Source organism: Taudactylus pleione, unplaced genomic scaffold (genome assembly GCF_031769625.1).
Source record: "Taudactylus pleione unplaced genomic scaffold, aTauple2 ptg000198l, whole genome shotgun sequence".
Classification (NCBI taxonomy): domain Eukaryota; kingdom Metazoa; phylum Chordata; class Amphibia; order Anura; family Myobatrachidae; genus Taudactylus; species Taudactylus pleione.
This window is the reverse complement of record NW_028284600.1, coordinates 13,297,501-13,310,047: the sequence shown is the minus strand read 5'-3', so window position 1 is coordinate 13,310,047 and position 12,547 is coordinate 13,297,501. Positions and strand designations below refer to the sequence as shown.

Sequence of the window (12,547 nt, the reverse complement as noted above, 5' to 3'; positions counted from 1 at the left end):
CGATCAAATGGTTTTGAACACTGGAAAATGGACAAAAAAAAAAACATTTGTTCAAATTGGTTAAATTTGTGTTTTAACCAATTTGTCTGAATGACCATTTTTGTATATTTACCAGTTTTTGTGAGCAAATGGTCGATTGTCATTTGCTCCCATACAAATTTTCATTTCAACCAGCCAGATTGGACAGATAATTGTATAGTGTATGCCCAGCATAAGATTTTTACTTCAGATGCAATAATTTTATTATACAACTGCAAATGTAGAGTCACGTGTGACATTTCTAATTTCAATTGAACAATATGCACATACACAGAATCAACATCAGTTAAACCTGCTATATATTTTTAACAGCTGCTAAAATTGCATATACATGTTAATTTTTATGCTTATTGTATTCAGTCCCTGCCCCAGTGGAACTTAAAATCTATATTAACTGCCACACACACACACACACACACACACACACACGAGGGTTAATTTTGTCTGTAGACTATTAAATCTACCAGTGGGTCTTTGGACTGTGGGAAGAAACTCATTCAAACTCCACACAGATTGTCATGGCTGGAAATGCACACAACGCCAACACGGTAAAGGTAGCAATGCTAACCATTGTGCCACTGTGCAGCATTTAGCTTGCACAGAAAGCAGGTTATGTAATTATGATCGTTCAACCTGCACACATAAATTGAGATACTATGGGAAAATCTATATTTTCAGGCTTTCACAATCTATTAATTTAAACAGTAAGACCGCATACACAAAACCAAAAGGGTTATCCAATATAACTGCATTGCGAGAAAACAAAAAAAGGCAGCTTATGTGCAAATATACCAATAGATCTACGTTTATGAGAAATATGATCACACCGTTTGATCTGTGTATTGAGAGAATGGGCAGTTTCCTGCATACACTCGCTACATCAAATGTATCACAATTAAAATAAAGATAATTTCTGAGAACACCTGAATAAATCTACATAAATTACCATAGCCCTTCGATACTGTTCCATCCCATGATTACTGCCTCTTAAATTTATATTGAGCACAGTTGCCTGACCATCCACATGAGCAGCAGTATAAAGCAAAATCTGCCACCCCAACTCCTGTATGGTCTCCGGGTTCTCAGAGCTCATGAATTGACAGTATAGTTAATAGTGGTATAAGCAATGAGTATTTAATACAGCACAGCTAGCACATGATCTCAAGGCCACACTGCAGAAGGGTCCCACAACCTTTAGGCAGCCCTTCTGGAGTCTAATCAAACCATACACATCTATAGGAGGGATGGAGTCACCATTCCCACAGCAGTCGGAATCCTGGCTCCAGAATCCAGTCCGACGGCCAGATCCGTAACTAGACCAGAGGCAATTGGCTCCCACCCCACCACCATATATTTTTTTTAAATAGGGACATAAGATACTGCACCTGAAAATGGGCCATGGCCTCATGGGCAAGGGCCGGGGAAGAGATAGATAATGCCAGGAGATGCTGGGGATAAACAAAGAGGAAGCTACAAGGGAGAAGGATAATAGGAAAATTGACGGGCCCAAACAGCGCCCCCTTCCCTGCAGTGCCCTGTGCCATGGCACTGGTCTCACCACTCTAGTTACGGCCCTGCCGCCGGTATCCAGACAGCAGACATTAGGGTTAGGCACTAGAGTAAGGGTTAGGCGTTTCAGGGTTAGGCTACTTACCTTCAGGCATCGGGACTCTGACTGTCGGGATGCTGACCGCTGGGATCTGTATTTACGTGCTAATCTAGTCCTTCACTCGAGTAAGTATAATAATTGGCAAAAATTACCTTTCCAAAGTTGAGATCATCATATGGGTCAGGGAATCCAGTAAACTCTCTCAGACTCCCGTATAGGTTCAGATAACATGGTCCGAAAGTGGGTAAGAATCCAATTTCCTTTTCACTAGTGCCTTATTTAAATTAATACAGATTACAGTTAGTAAATTAGACACAAAGGAAAAACATTAAGTGTGCAAGGTATAAGTTGCTCCTATAAATTCTATTTTATTTTTTAGGAAAAATATCCAATCAGTTTTGTTGCAAGCGGTTAGCAACCTCCTAAAGGAGGCACATCACTTTGTACTTCTTCCCCTACCCCAGAATATAGGTGCCCTGAAAATTTAAAATTGTGGCACAAAATAGATTATCTTTTAACTGTTTGCAACAAAAATTACTTTGTACAAATGTGTACCATCCCTTGATTTGATTACACACTTTTTTCATATAAGAGCAACTTATATTTTAGGAATCTTCTTCAATTAAAGAAAGGCTTTTTTTATTCTGTATTCTTGTTGCCTGGTTTGTGGAAATTATATTTTTCCAATCAAATATCAGCAGTTCAACACCTACTGCAGTACAGTACAAAGTCCTACAGAATAAAAAATAGCCTGACAAAAAAATCTTATTGTAACGAAAATACATTATGTTTCAAAATTAGAAGGATTTCAAAATAGCACACAATTAGTACTTTTAATATTAAGCTTTGTGTAGAATGGTCATCGACACGAGTGCAACCTGGTTAAATCGCAGATCAGTTAACAGGAGCTTCTGCTGGATCAGAGTCGATTTTAGATGGCAGAAAGGATTAGAGGTTTTGAAATAAAACACACAGGAAACATTGAACACAGGCAAAAATGATTAGCAGCAATAGCAGAGGCAGCAAACTAAAAATATTTAAAATCTATTCAACATTTTATAATTTGATTTGATTATGGAGACCAGGATTAAAAAAAAAATCTGGAAAAAAAATCATCCCATAGTATTGCCAAAGGTAGGTGAGAATCTCCTTTTGTAACAAAGATACTAATAAAGTAGCATTAATGCCAGTCTGATAGGGCACCTTCATTGGCAGAGGAGAGAGTATGGAAGAAATTTGTTGTGTGAAATCAAATAGTTTACAATGAACGGAAAAATGTTAGAATAGAGCAGAAAAAAAATTAATTAGTGTTAATCAGTAGGGACTGAGCCCATTAATGAATTAGACTTATTACAACACAGACAACATGCAAAACTGACTGGGCAGGATTTATTTATAGACCTGTAAGCATGCCTAATCCTGCATATTTCATACACATTTTGGATACCATTATCAAGTCACTTTAAAGAAGTAATGATGAGCTATTGGGATACATTTGCCAAGTGGACTGTCAAACTGATCATTGGTGCTTAATGAAGGCTCTCAGATTGTAAAGTCCATATTCGTTAAACTAGACTTCAAACTTGATCCTTCCTTTACTATGAAATGTCTACTCCAAGTAAATTTTGACAGGAGAACTGGTTCTACGGACCCAGAAGACAGAAGTACTACGTCAGGGTCATTCACAAACGTGCAAAAATATGCTCTCACTACACGTGTGTTGTATTCGGATATCAGACATCTATATATGGGTAGCGCACTGATCTGCATAATAAGTTGGTGGCATCTGTTGAGCAATTTGGAGTCAGAGCTAAGCGTGTGCTGTGGGTGCCCCATTCTCAGACTGACTTTACTGCGGTAGAGCCCAAAATTGCGTGTTTACCGACATATACACTTGGTGGACAAATAGGAGGTTTTCTGAAAAATTAAATGTGCAATCATTTACTTAGTGGTTAAAAAAATGGCCTTACATTGTCCACGTTAATGTAATAAAACACGATTAAAGACGATAGCAGTCTTTTCCACAGTAAGTGTGTTTTAAAATGATTTGGGTTAAATTTACTAAGAAGGGATTTCTCTGGGGTTTTGACACCCCTGCACATCGAAGGTAAACTAAAGCACCAAACCACTGAATAAACCACTGAATTTATTATTGTAGAGCAAGGGTTAGATTAGTAGTCCAAAAGAGCAGTGTCTAATAAAATCTAACTTATTTTGACATTAAAAGCTGCTATTACTCCGTGCACACCTAGCTGCTATTACCCCGTGCACACCTAGCTGCTATTACAGGAATTCATGAATAGCATACAAGGATAGTTTCACACCAATAGCATGGGATGGCAACATTGTATCAGTAAATTCTGTTGCAATTGTAAATTGCTAAAAAGTGTTATAATTTGTTTATAGGTAATTGTGCTGTTTCCAGTGCACTAGAGTATGGTGTAATAGCAGCTAGCTAGGTGTGCACGGTGTAATAGCAGCTAGCTAGGTGTGCACGGTGTAATAGCAGCTAGCTAGGTGTGCACGGTGTAATAGCAGCTAGCTAGGTGTGCACGGTGTAATAGCAGCTAGCTAGGTGTGCACGGTGTAATAGCAGCTAGCTAGGTGTGCACGGTGTAATAGCAGCTAGCTAGGTGTGCACGGTGTAATAGCAGCTAGCTAGGTGTGCACGGTGTAATAGCAGCTAGCTAGGTGTGCACGGTGTAATAGCAGCTAGCTAGGTGTGCACGGTGTAATAGCAGCTAGCTAGGTGTGCACGGTGTAATAGCAGCTAGGTGTACATGGCTGGTTGAACTGTTATGATGAGCAGTGAAGACATTTTTGTACCATAGAGATTTTTGTGAAGAGGCAATTATTCCACTGAGAGGACAATTATTTCCCCGTTTGTGCACATAACTTGGATAATTGTATTGCTATATATAGCGCAATGCCAGTATTAAGGAAGCTGGGGAATGTATCCTGCTAATAGGGTGTACATTTTTAACTGGTAATTAATTACACTCACATGTTACATAATACATTACTTTACGGTTTTAAAATTCGCTTTTAATGGGCAAATAAAAGTTATATTTTATTAGACATGGCTTGTGTCAGTGCCCCGTTATTGGAATACTAATCTAATCCTTGCTATATATGTTAATATATTCCAGGGTGCACCACCCACCAATAGTAAATTGGCAACTAGTCTGACCAAATTATTGGTATGGGTGCAGTGATATATATTGAATAATAAAGTTATATCACACTGGTGCAGGTAGAACTCTTTTGAAGTCTTGAATTTATTATTCAATCTTTTTGACGGTCGCTGTCCATCTGTTTTATGGTGGTTTTGTGCTGGGTTTTTCATGGGGTTATGGCAAAAACCACCATAAAATTACCGCAAAACTGCTGCATCTATCTGACCAATCAGAAGGTTGGGAATCACAATACAGTTATAATTAGGGTAATCAGTATGTATTAAATAAGGAGACAGATAGTATTTGCCTCATAAGAGAATGGTCAGTGTTAAATTATTTAATACATTGGGGAAGAAATGGTTTAATTTTATTAAGAAATACATTATATTAAAAAAGGGACAATCTTATTGAATTGTTAATTGATATTTAAAAATGTTTTTATGATGTGGGCACCACTTGTACAGCCATAAAATAATAAATGTTGGCCCCCGTCATAAAAATATTTTTAAACAGCTACTAACAATTAATATTGCAATTGCTAAATAACTATTGCGCTCTTAATAAAATCAAACAATAAGTGGGCAATCATTATGGTTTAGCATTTATTTCTGTTGCCTTTAAAATTAAATCGGTGAAAGCATTCAATGATCGGCGGCTTTGAAAAATAGACATTTAGTAATTCTACCCCAAGGTCATCAAGCCTGAATATACTACAATGTTTTGTATAGGTCTACAACAGGCGTTGGCAACCACTAGCTCTTAGGCTACTAAGGAACTATAAGTGACAGCATGCCATGCCAGTCTTCTGGCTACAGGACTACAAAATATCCAGTTAGAAATATGTACAGAAATGAGAAAAAGCAACACATGCATTTTAAGCAGCAACGTTCATGCAAGTTCCATTGCCAAAACGGTTATCCCATGTATGGATTTTTTGGGGAGTCAGTTTTTCTAATTTCTAAAGGGCTGAGATACAGTTTGGACAGTGGGGTATAAAATCAAATCACGTCACACCACAATATACACCTTCCAATTCCGAAGACCCAACTCCCGAAGTCTCAAAGTCTATATTGCAAAAATAAAATGGTTAAAAAACAGTTTATGTTTGACACAGAATTCCAATGACCGGCAAGAAAATCAGTGACATCTTCTATGAGAGGATAAAATCTATTTAATAAAAACAACAAATAAAACCTTAAACAGTTTATTACAATTGTTCTTTAAAAAAAACAATATATAAAAAATTACTAAATTCTATCAAGCCAAATTGTTACATTAACAATTACCAAGAGAGTAAAAGGGGTTCCATATACTATGAAATGGTCCATTTTCACAGTTTACAAGGTAACAAGATATCTATGAATATTCACATATTCTAACAAATACAACTTTTTAATTTTCTGGTTTATAGCCAAATGCATTTATCTATGTGTCTCTGCGCACAGTTTTAATTTATGCTATAGTGCTTATATTTGCACACTGTTCACCAGAGCACAAAATATATATTATATATATATATATATATATATATATACACACTTGGTCTATGAAGTTACTAGGAAACAAGGTCATTACTGACCTGCGAAATTCCTCAGTGAGGTCCCTGGTTAATATTATCTAGGCTACAATCACAGGGACAAAAGTCATAAGGCGCCACCACACCTTACAGTTAGGTTCATCCTCACAATACAACCAGGTGTGTATCATAATGTATTCCAGGGACTATAAGAAATATAGACTTCACATATGGGAAGCTACATTCCTTACAAAGTCTTGGGACACAAAGTGAAAGGGGATAAGGTACCAGCCAATCAGCTCCCAACTGTAATTTTTCAAACACAGCCTGTGAAGTGGCAGTTAGGAGCAGATTGGCTGGTACCTTATCTCATTTCACTTTATCTCCTAACACTGCTTAGTAAATAGATCCCTTAGTGATAAAACGCGTAGCCAGTTACGGTTATTGTTGTCTGTCAGCTCCTAGCGCTCTTGATTTTCGATAAAGTAATTCTGGATTTGATTCAGACTTTTTGCAACCATTGCTGTTCCTATGTATTTCCAGAAGGTTCTGGAGACTTTAGATCAGTGTTTCCCAACCTCGGTCCTCAAGGCACATTAACAGTCCTGGTTTTAGTGATATCCATGTTTAAGTTCAGATGGTAAAATCAAAATAACTAGGGCACTAATTAAGTCACCTGTGCTCAACTATGGCTATCCTTAAAACCTGGACTGTTAGTGTGCCTTGAGGACCGTGGTTGGGAACCCCTGCTTTAGATGATCCTTTGTTGTACTATTTATTGTAAACAGTTTTAATTATATTTCTTCTTTAATAATGTATGTTTCAATACTTCGCCAGTTTTTCTTAACAGTTTTGATAATCACTGTGAAAAGACCCTGATACACACAAAATATTCAGATTTACTGGCTTCAATTTAATAAGTACATATATAAATTCGGTACTTAGGGCCTAATACAGAGATTTACGCAAACCCAATGGTTTACGTACATCTCACCGATTGTGTGTATGCTCTGGTGCCACACTGCCCATTTGCAGGTCTCGTTCTGTGAGCTCTGCAGCCTGATTGATGTACTGAAGCCAGCGGCTATGTCCTGGCTTTGGCAGTGTGAATTCTCAGTCATCCTGACAAACCTGCGGGTTATTCAGATGACCGATGGTCACGCAGATGATCCAGTGCTGCTCCCTCAGAAGCAGCAGCAGATCAAAGACGCCGACCGAAGACCTCTATTTACACAAGGCGCCTCCTACGGCATTAGCATATCGCACAGCCGCTACGTACATATTGTATACATTTTATACAGCGCTTTTTTCCTAAGGGAAAAAAAAAAAAAAAAAAGGAGTACTGGTACTTGTAAAAAGGCACCAGTACCAACCTAAAGTAATAAGGGGATAAAAGATGAGTAGTAGCTTCCACACGCTGGACGAGCCATTTCTGAAATAATGTTAGTGATTTCTTCCTGTTCCCAGGAGAAGATATAGGAATGAAAAATATACCAAAAAAAGGTGCCAGTACTGCGTACCAACAGAAAACCGCACTATTCGCATTGGGGATTTAGGAAATATCACTTCAATATATCAAAAATTCCTTGCAGTGATCCCTTAGAATGCCCTCGGCACAAATCATGCTGTATTTTTTGTAAAACATACAGTAAGAATGTGTCTACGCATGCGCCCTCCCCTAGGCCCCCTGCCTCCTTTGCCCGCTGCTACTCTCCTCCTTCCCAACTCCCTCTGTCCTGGCCCCCGATGCCCCTGTGGAAAGGAAACATTAGACTTACCTGCACCTGACGGGCTGATTGATTATCTCCTCCCTGTGACCCGATCAGCTGTGTGCAGTCAACGGAGATGCAGTGAAAGTGGCGGCACAAGTTTTATTTTATTTCTTTTCTATTCCTACACCTCTGTCATCAGCCTGTGGTCCCATTACACACACATGGCCAATGACAGTATGCAGGCAGAGCAGAGAAGTAGACGGGGAACAGAAGAGAACCCTGCATAACGCCATCTAAAGACAGTTATTATTGCAGGGCTTCCTCCAGTATTTTTTTTTAATTGAACATTTCGCCAACCAAAGCGAATGAGGTGACGTAAGAGAATAGACAGTTCTGGCGCTAAAATCAATAATCCAATAAAGTAAAAAAGACTGCTGCAGATATCAAACTCTGTTAGTTTGAAAAAGAACAGAGAAAAAAAGTGGGGAATCTGCGCTGTCTTTATATGTATAAATATTATGGTTAACTAGTAAATGTATAATTACATATCCTACTATGCTGGTCATTTACAGATCATAATGTACTATGCAGGTCATTTACATATCCTACTATGCTGGTCATTTACATATCCTACTATGCTGGTCATTTACATATCGTACTATGCAGGTCATTTACATATCGTACTATGCAGGTCATTTACATATAATGTACTATGCTGGTCATTTACATATCCTACTATGCTGATCATTTACATATCATAATGTACTATGCAGGTCATTTACATATCCTACTATGCTGGTCAATTACAGATCATAATGTACTATGCTGGTCATTTACATATCCTACTATGCTGGTCATTTACATATCCTACTATGCTGGTCATTTACATATCCTACTATGCTGGTCATTTACATATCCTACTATGCTGGTCATTTACATATCCTACTATGCTGGTCATTTACATATCCTACTATGCTGGTCATTTACATATCATAATGTACTATGCTGGTCATTTACATATCCTACTATGCTGGTCATTTACATATCATAATGTACTATGCAGGTCATTTACATATCCTACTATGCTGGTCATTTACAGATCATAATGTACTATGCAGGTCATTTACATATCCTACTATGCTGGTCATTTACATATCCTACTATGCTGGTCATTTACATATCCTACTATGCTGGTCATTTACATATCCTACTATGCTGGTCATTTACATATCCTACTATGCTGGTCATTTACATATCCTACTATGCTGGTCATTTACATATCCTACTATGCTGGTCATTTACATATCCTACTATGCTGGTCATTTACATATAATGTACTATGCTGGTCATTTACATATAATGTACTATGCTGGTCATTTACATATAATGTACTATGCTGGTCATTTACATATAATGTACTATGCTGGTCATTTACATATCATAATGTACTATGCAGGTCATTTACATATCCTACTATGCTGGTCATTTAAAAAAATGCAAGAAATCACAGAGTTTAGCAATAAATTATACATCTAGTATTTTAAAATAACAAAATTACAAAAATAATCATGACCGACATTATCACATTTTCTAGACACTTTCAGCTGGGATGACAACTTTCAGCATTGCCTACATTCATCAGCTTGTACCAAGCAGGATTACAGCTACATCACATTTATACAGATCAGGTTTGGTGACCAGTAGATTTAGAGGAGTTTCCAGTGATATTTGCACCTTTATATTTATTCAACCAACCTAACTTATATCCTGTACAGAGATTGCTTTCAAAATTTATTTTAGAAAGTTTTGGGTTTCATTGCCCTGAGGATGCGATATGTGTCTGTCATGATTAAACTTACAATTTGTTTTTATTTTTAAAATGGTCTATGTGTAGAATTTATTATTCCAAAGCGCTGTGGTTACTTGCACTCTTACCGTGTTTTTATGTACAGAGGGCCAGATTCATTACGGATCACAACTGCAACAGCGTACACAGATTGGCCAATGTTGCGTACTGCGCATGTACTGCAGTGTGCGTGCGTGAGCATTGCGACTCACACCGAGATCACACACGCTGACACAAAGCTATCGCAGATCAAGGGACGGGACGCCAGCATTTGGGGGCGTGCCTGTCCTTTTGAACGCCGTTGCATGGGCGTGTATAAAGCCATTAGCCACTGCGACGGCATACACAGCTGGAGTGCTCACTGCGTGCCACGAGGTTAGCAATTTCTGAGTACGGTCAGACCTGTTGTAATTGTGCGCGAGGGGCCGATGTTCCCGATGTGTACGCAGGACTGCGAGGTAGTACAGATGTGAGATAGCGGTACTGGGAGTCTATATGCTGGTTTTGCGATTGCAGAAATTTGCATATTTTTTGTAGCAGACCTGCGTGCGTAATCGCAGCTGCAATACCGATCCGTATTGAGTCAGGCCCAGAGTTTGCACCTAAAACTCCGAAGATATATAGATGCTGCAAATAATATGCTCATATCACAATAATTCTATTTACGCATTTTTATTGTGGGTTTATAGCGTCTAAATCTTTGTTTCTATACTGTCCATTTACATAATTTTATTACTGCCTAGATTTGTCAAAAATATATATATATAAAAAAAAAAAAAAAAGATATTCATCTCACCATCCATTTCTCCCCCAGATGCAGCAATTTTCGACAAACTCAGACTAGTTGTTCCAACGGCATCATTCTTGGTGAGTCTATCCCTGCACAGGGCATTAGGCAAAACAATACAGTTCATTAGATTAGGAAAACCTCTGATCTCCTACTAAATAAGATGATTTGCCATCCACTATAATAAAAATGGATTGGCAGTCAACACTACCTGTCAAGGATTTTTTATTTACAGTATTTATATTATATCATACTTCAAAATGGTGAACACAAATGCTAGCTATACATTGCAGACTAGTTAGGAGCCCGTCAAAAGTCCTGTTTGAGCGCTCAAACGGGTCACTGTTCGCTCATTTCTGCTCGGCAGCTGTGTGTAGAAAGGTCAGCGGTAGAGGTGAGTAGAAGCTTTAGCGTAATATATATATATATAAAAAAAAATTTTCTTTGTCAGTGAGCACCTCCTTATAAATTGTCATTTCATTATTTAGTGGTGTTGCTGCATATGCCATAATGAAGGGTTTCTGAATATTCAAGCTGATTCTATTGTATTTTTTATATTTAAAAATGTGGCCCATGATGCCATCTACATTTACATGTACATTAATATGTTCAGTCTACTCTCATGAAAGCAGACTGAATGCAAACATAAAGGAAGGTAACGTTATATAAACATTACAAAAGGCGATCCAAATGGTTTTACTGTACTTCACTAAAATCGTGAATGCTTATGCTGCACTGTGTACAACATGTTCTACATAACATTAGAATAAAAACCTACTATTTTTATTTAAAGTAAGACTAATGCTCGGCATACACGGCAAGATAAAATGTCTGTCAGAGCGACAGACATTTTATCTGGCCGGCTGCCAGCTGCAGATGTCCGCGGCATACACTGTGAGAGAAATCTCAGTGTATAGCCCGACATCCGCGCTCCGCCCCCGGGGGAGGAGACATTTCCCTGTTCCTTCCGTAGGAAGGAACACAGGAAATGTCTGTCTGTCGGCTGCGCTGGGCATACACTGCCCGATGCGGCCGACAGTTTCCCGGGTAAATATCGCATCGGACGGGCATGCTGGACAATCCAGCATGCCCGACCAAGCAATATTTAACCCTCGGTCGCCCCCCCCCACGCTACAATTATCGCGGCGATCCGCCGATATCGGGCGGATCGTCCCGATAATTGCAGCGTGTATGGCCAGCATAATAAGTGACACTGTGGCTTAATCCTGACTACAAATGTTTTGTTTGTTTGTTATGGTTTTATTCTAAATCAGTTTTTCCCCCTATTCCCCCACAAACTGCATTCAAAGAAACACAGACAACTTACCAGTCATAAACCGTGAGCTTTATATTTTCACACATTGAGGGGAACTGAAAAACAAAAAAGCACACAATACACAATTATCATTTAAACATAAAATTCACACCGCTGGAATAGCTGCATTGTTCAGTAAATCTCACCTTTATTTGCAGATTGACAGCCTGGTTCCACTCTGGATTAGCATTTTTTTCTATTATTTTAGTAGTGACCTGTATAAAAAAAAAAAAAAACACTTGTTAGAAATTAATCTCTATATCTCTATCTATCTATAAAAACAAAAAATGATTTAAGAAAAATGTAAGCTTTTTTTAAAACATAACACTCACAAGCCAACACCCATCCACACCACATGTTGTGTGCAATGAAGTGTGAATGAAATACCTTTTTCCCAGCAAAAGCCACTTCTACAAACGGGTCTACTAAATTTTTCTTGTCAGAGTCTCCTCCAAAAATTTCCTTTACCGTTTGTGCAAAGGCGTCGTCCACTATGGAGAGAGAACAAAACTTTTTTGTATGACCAACTACACTGTATTATTACATT

The 12,547-nt window shown here is 38.3% G+C and overlaps 1 protein-coding gene across 1 annotated transcript in view; it reads right to left on the bottom strand.

Moving 5' to 3' along the window:
* The window catches only part of MYOF (myoferlin), a 166,836-nt gene that overhangs the window by 78,694 nt on the left and 75,595 nt on the right, over window positions 1-12,547 (bottom strand). Inside the window, 6 exon segments of the mRNA XM_088476911.1 lie at window positions 1,801-1,922; window positions 5,851-5,889; window positions 10,695-10,777; window positions 12,013-12,056; window positions 12,147-12,215; window positions 12,388-12,491. Of these exon segments, the coding sequence (XP_088333037.1) occupies window positions 1,801-1,922; window positions 5,851-5,889; window positions 10,695-10,777; window positions 12,013-12,056; window positions 12,147-12,215; window positions 12,388-12,491 (461 nt within the window).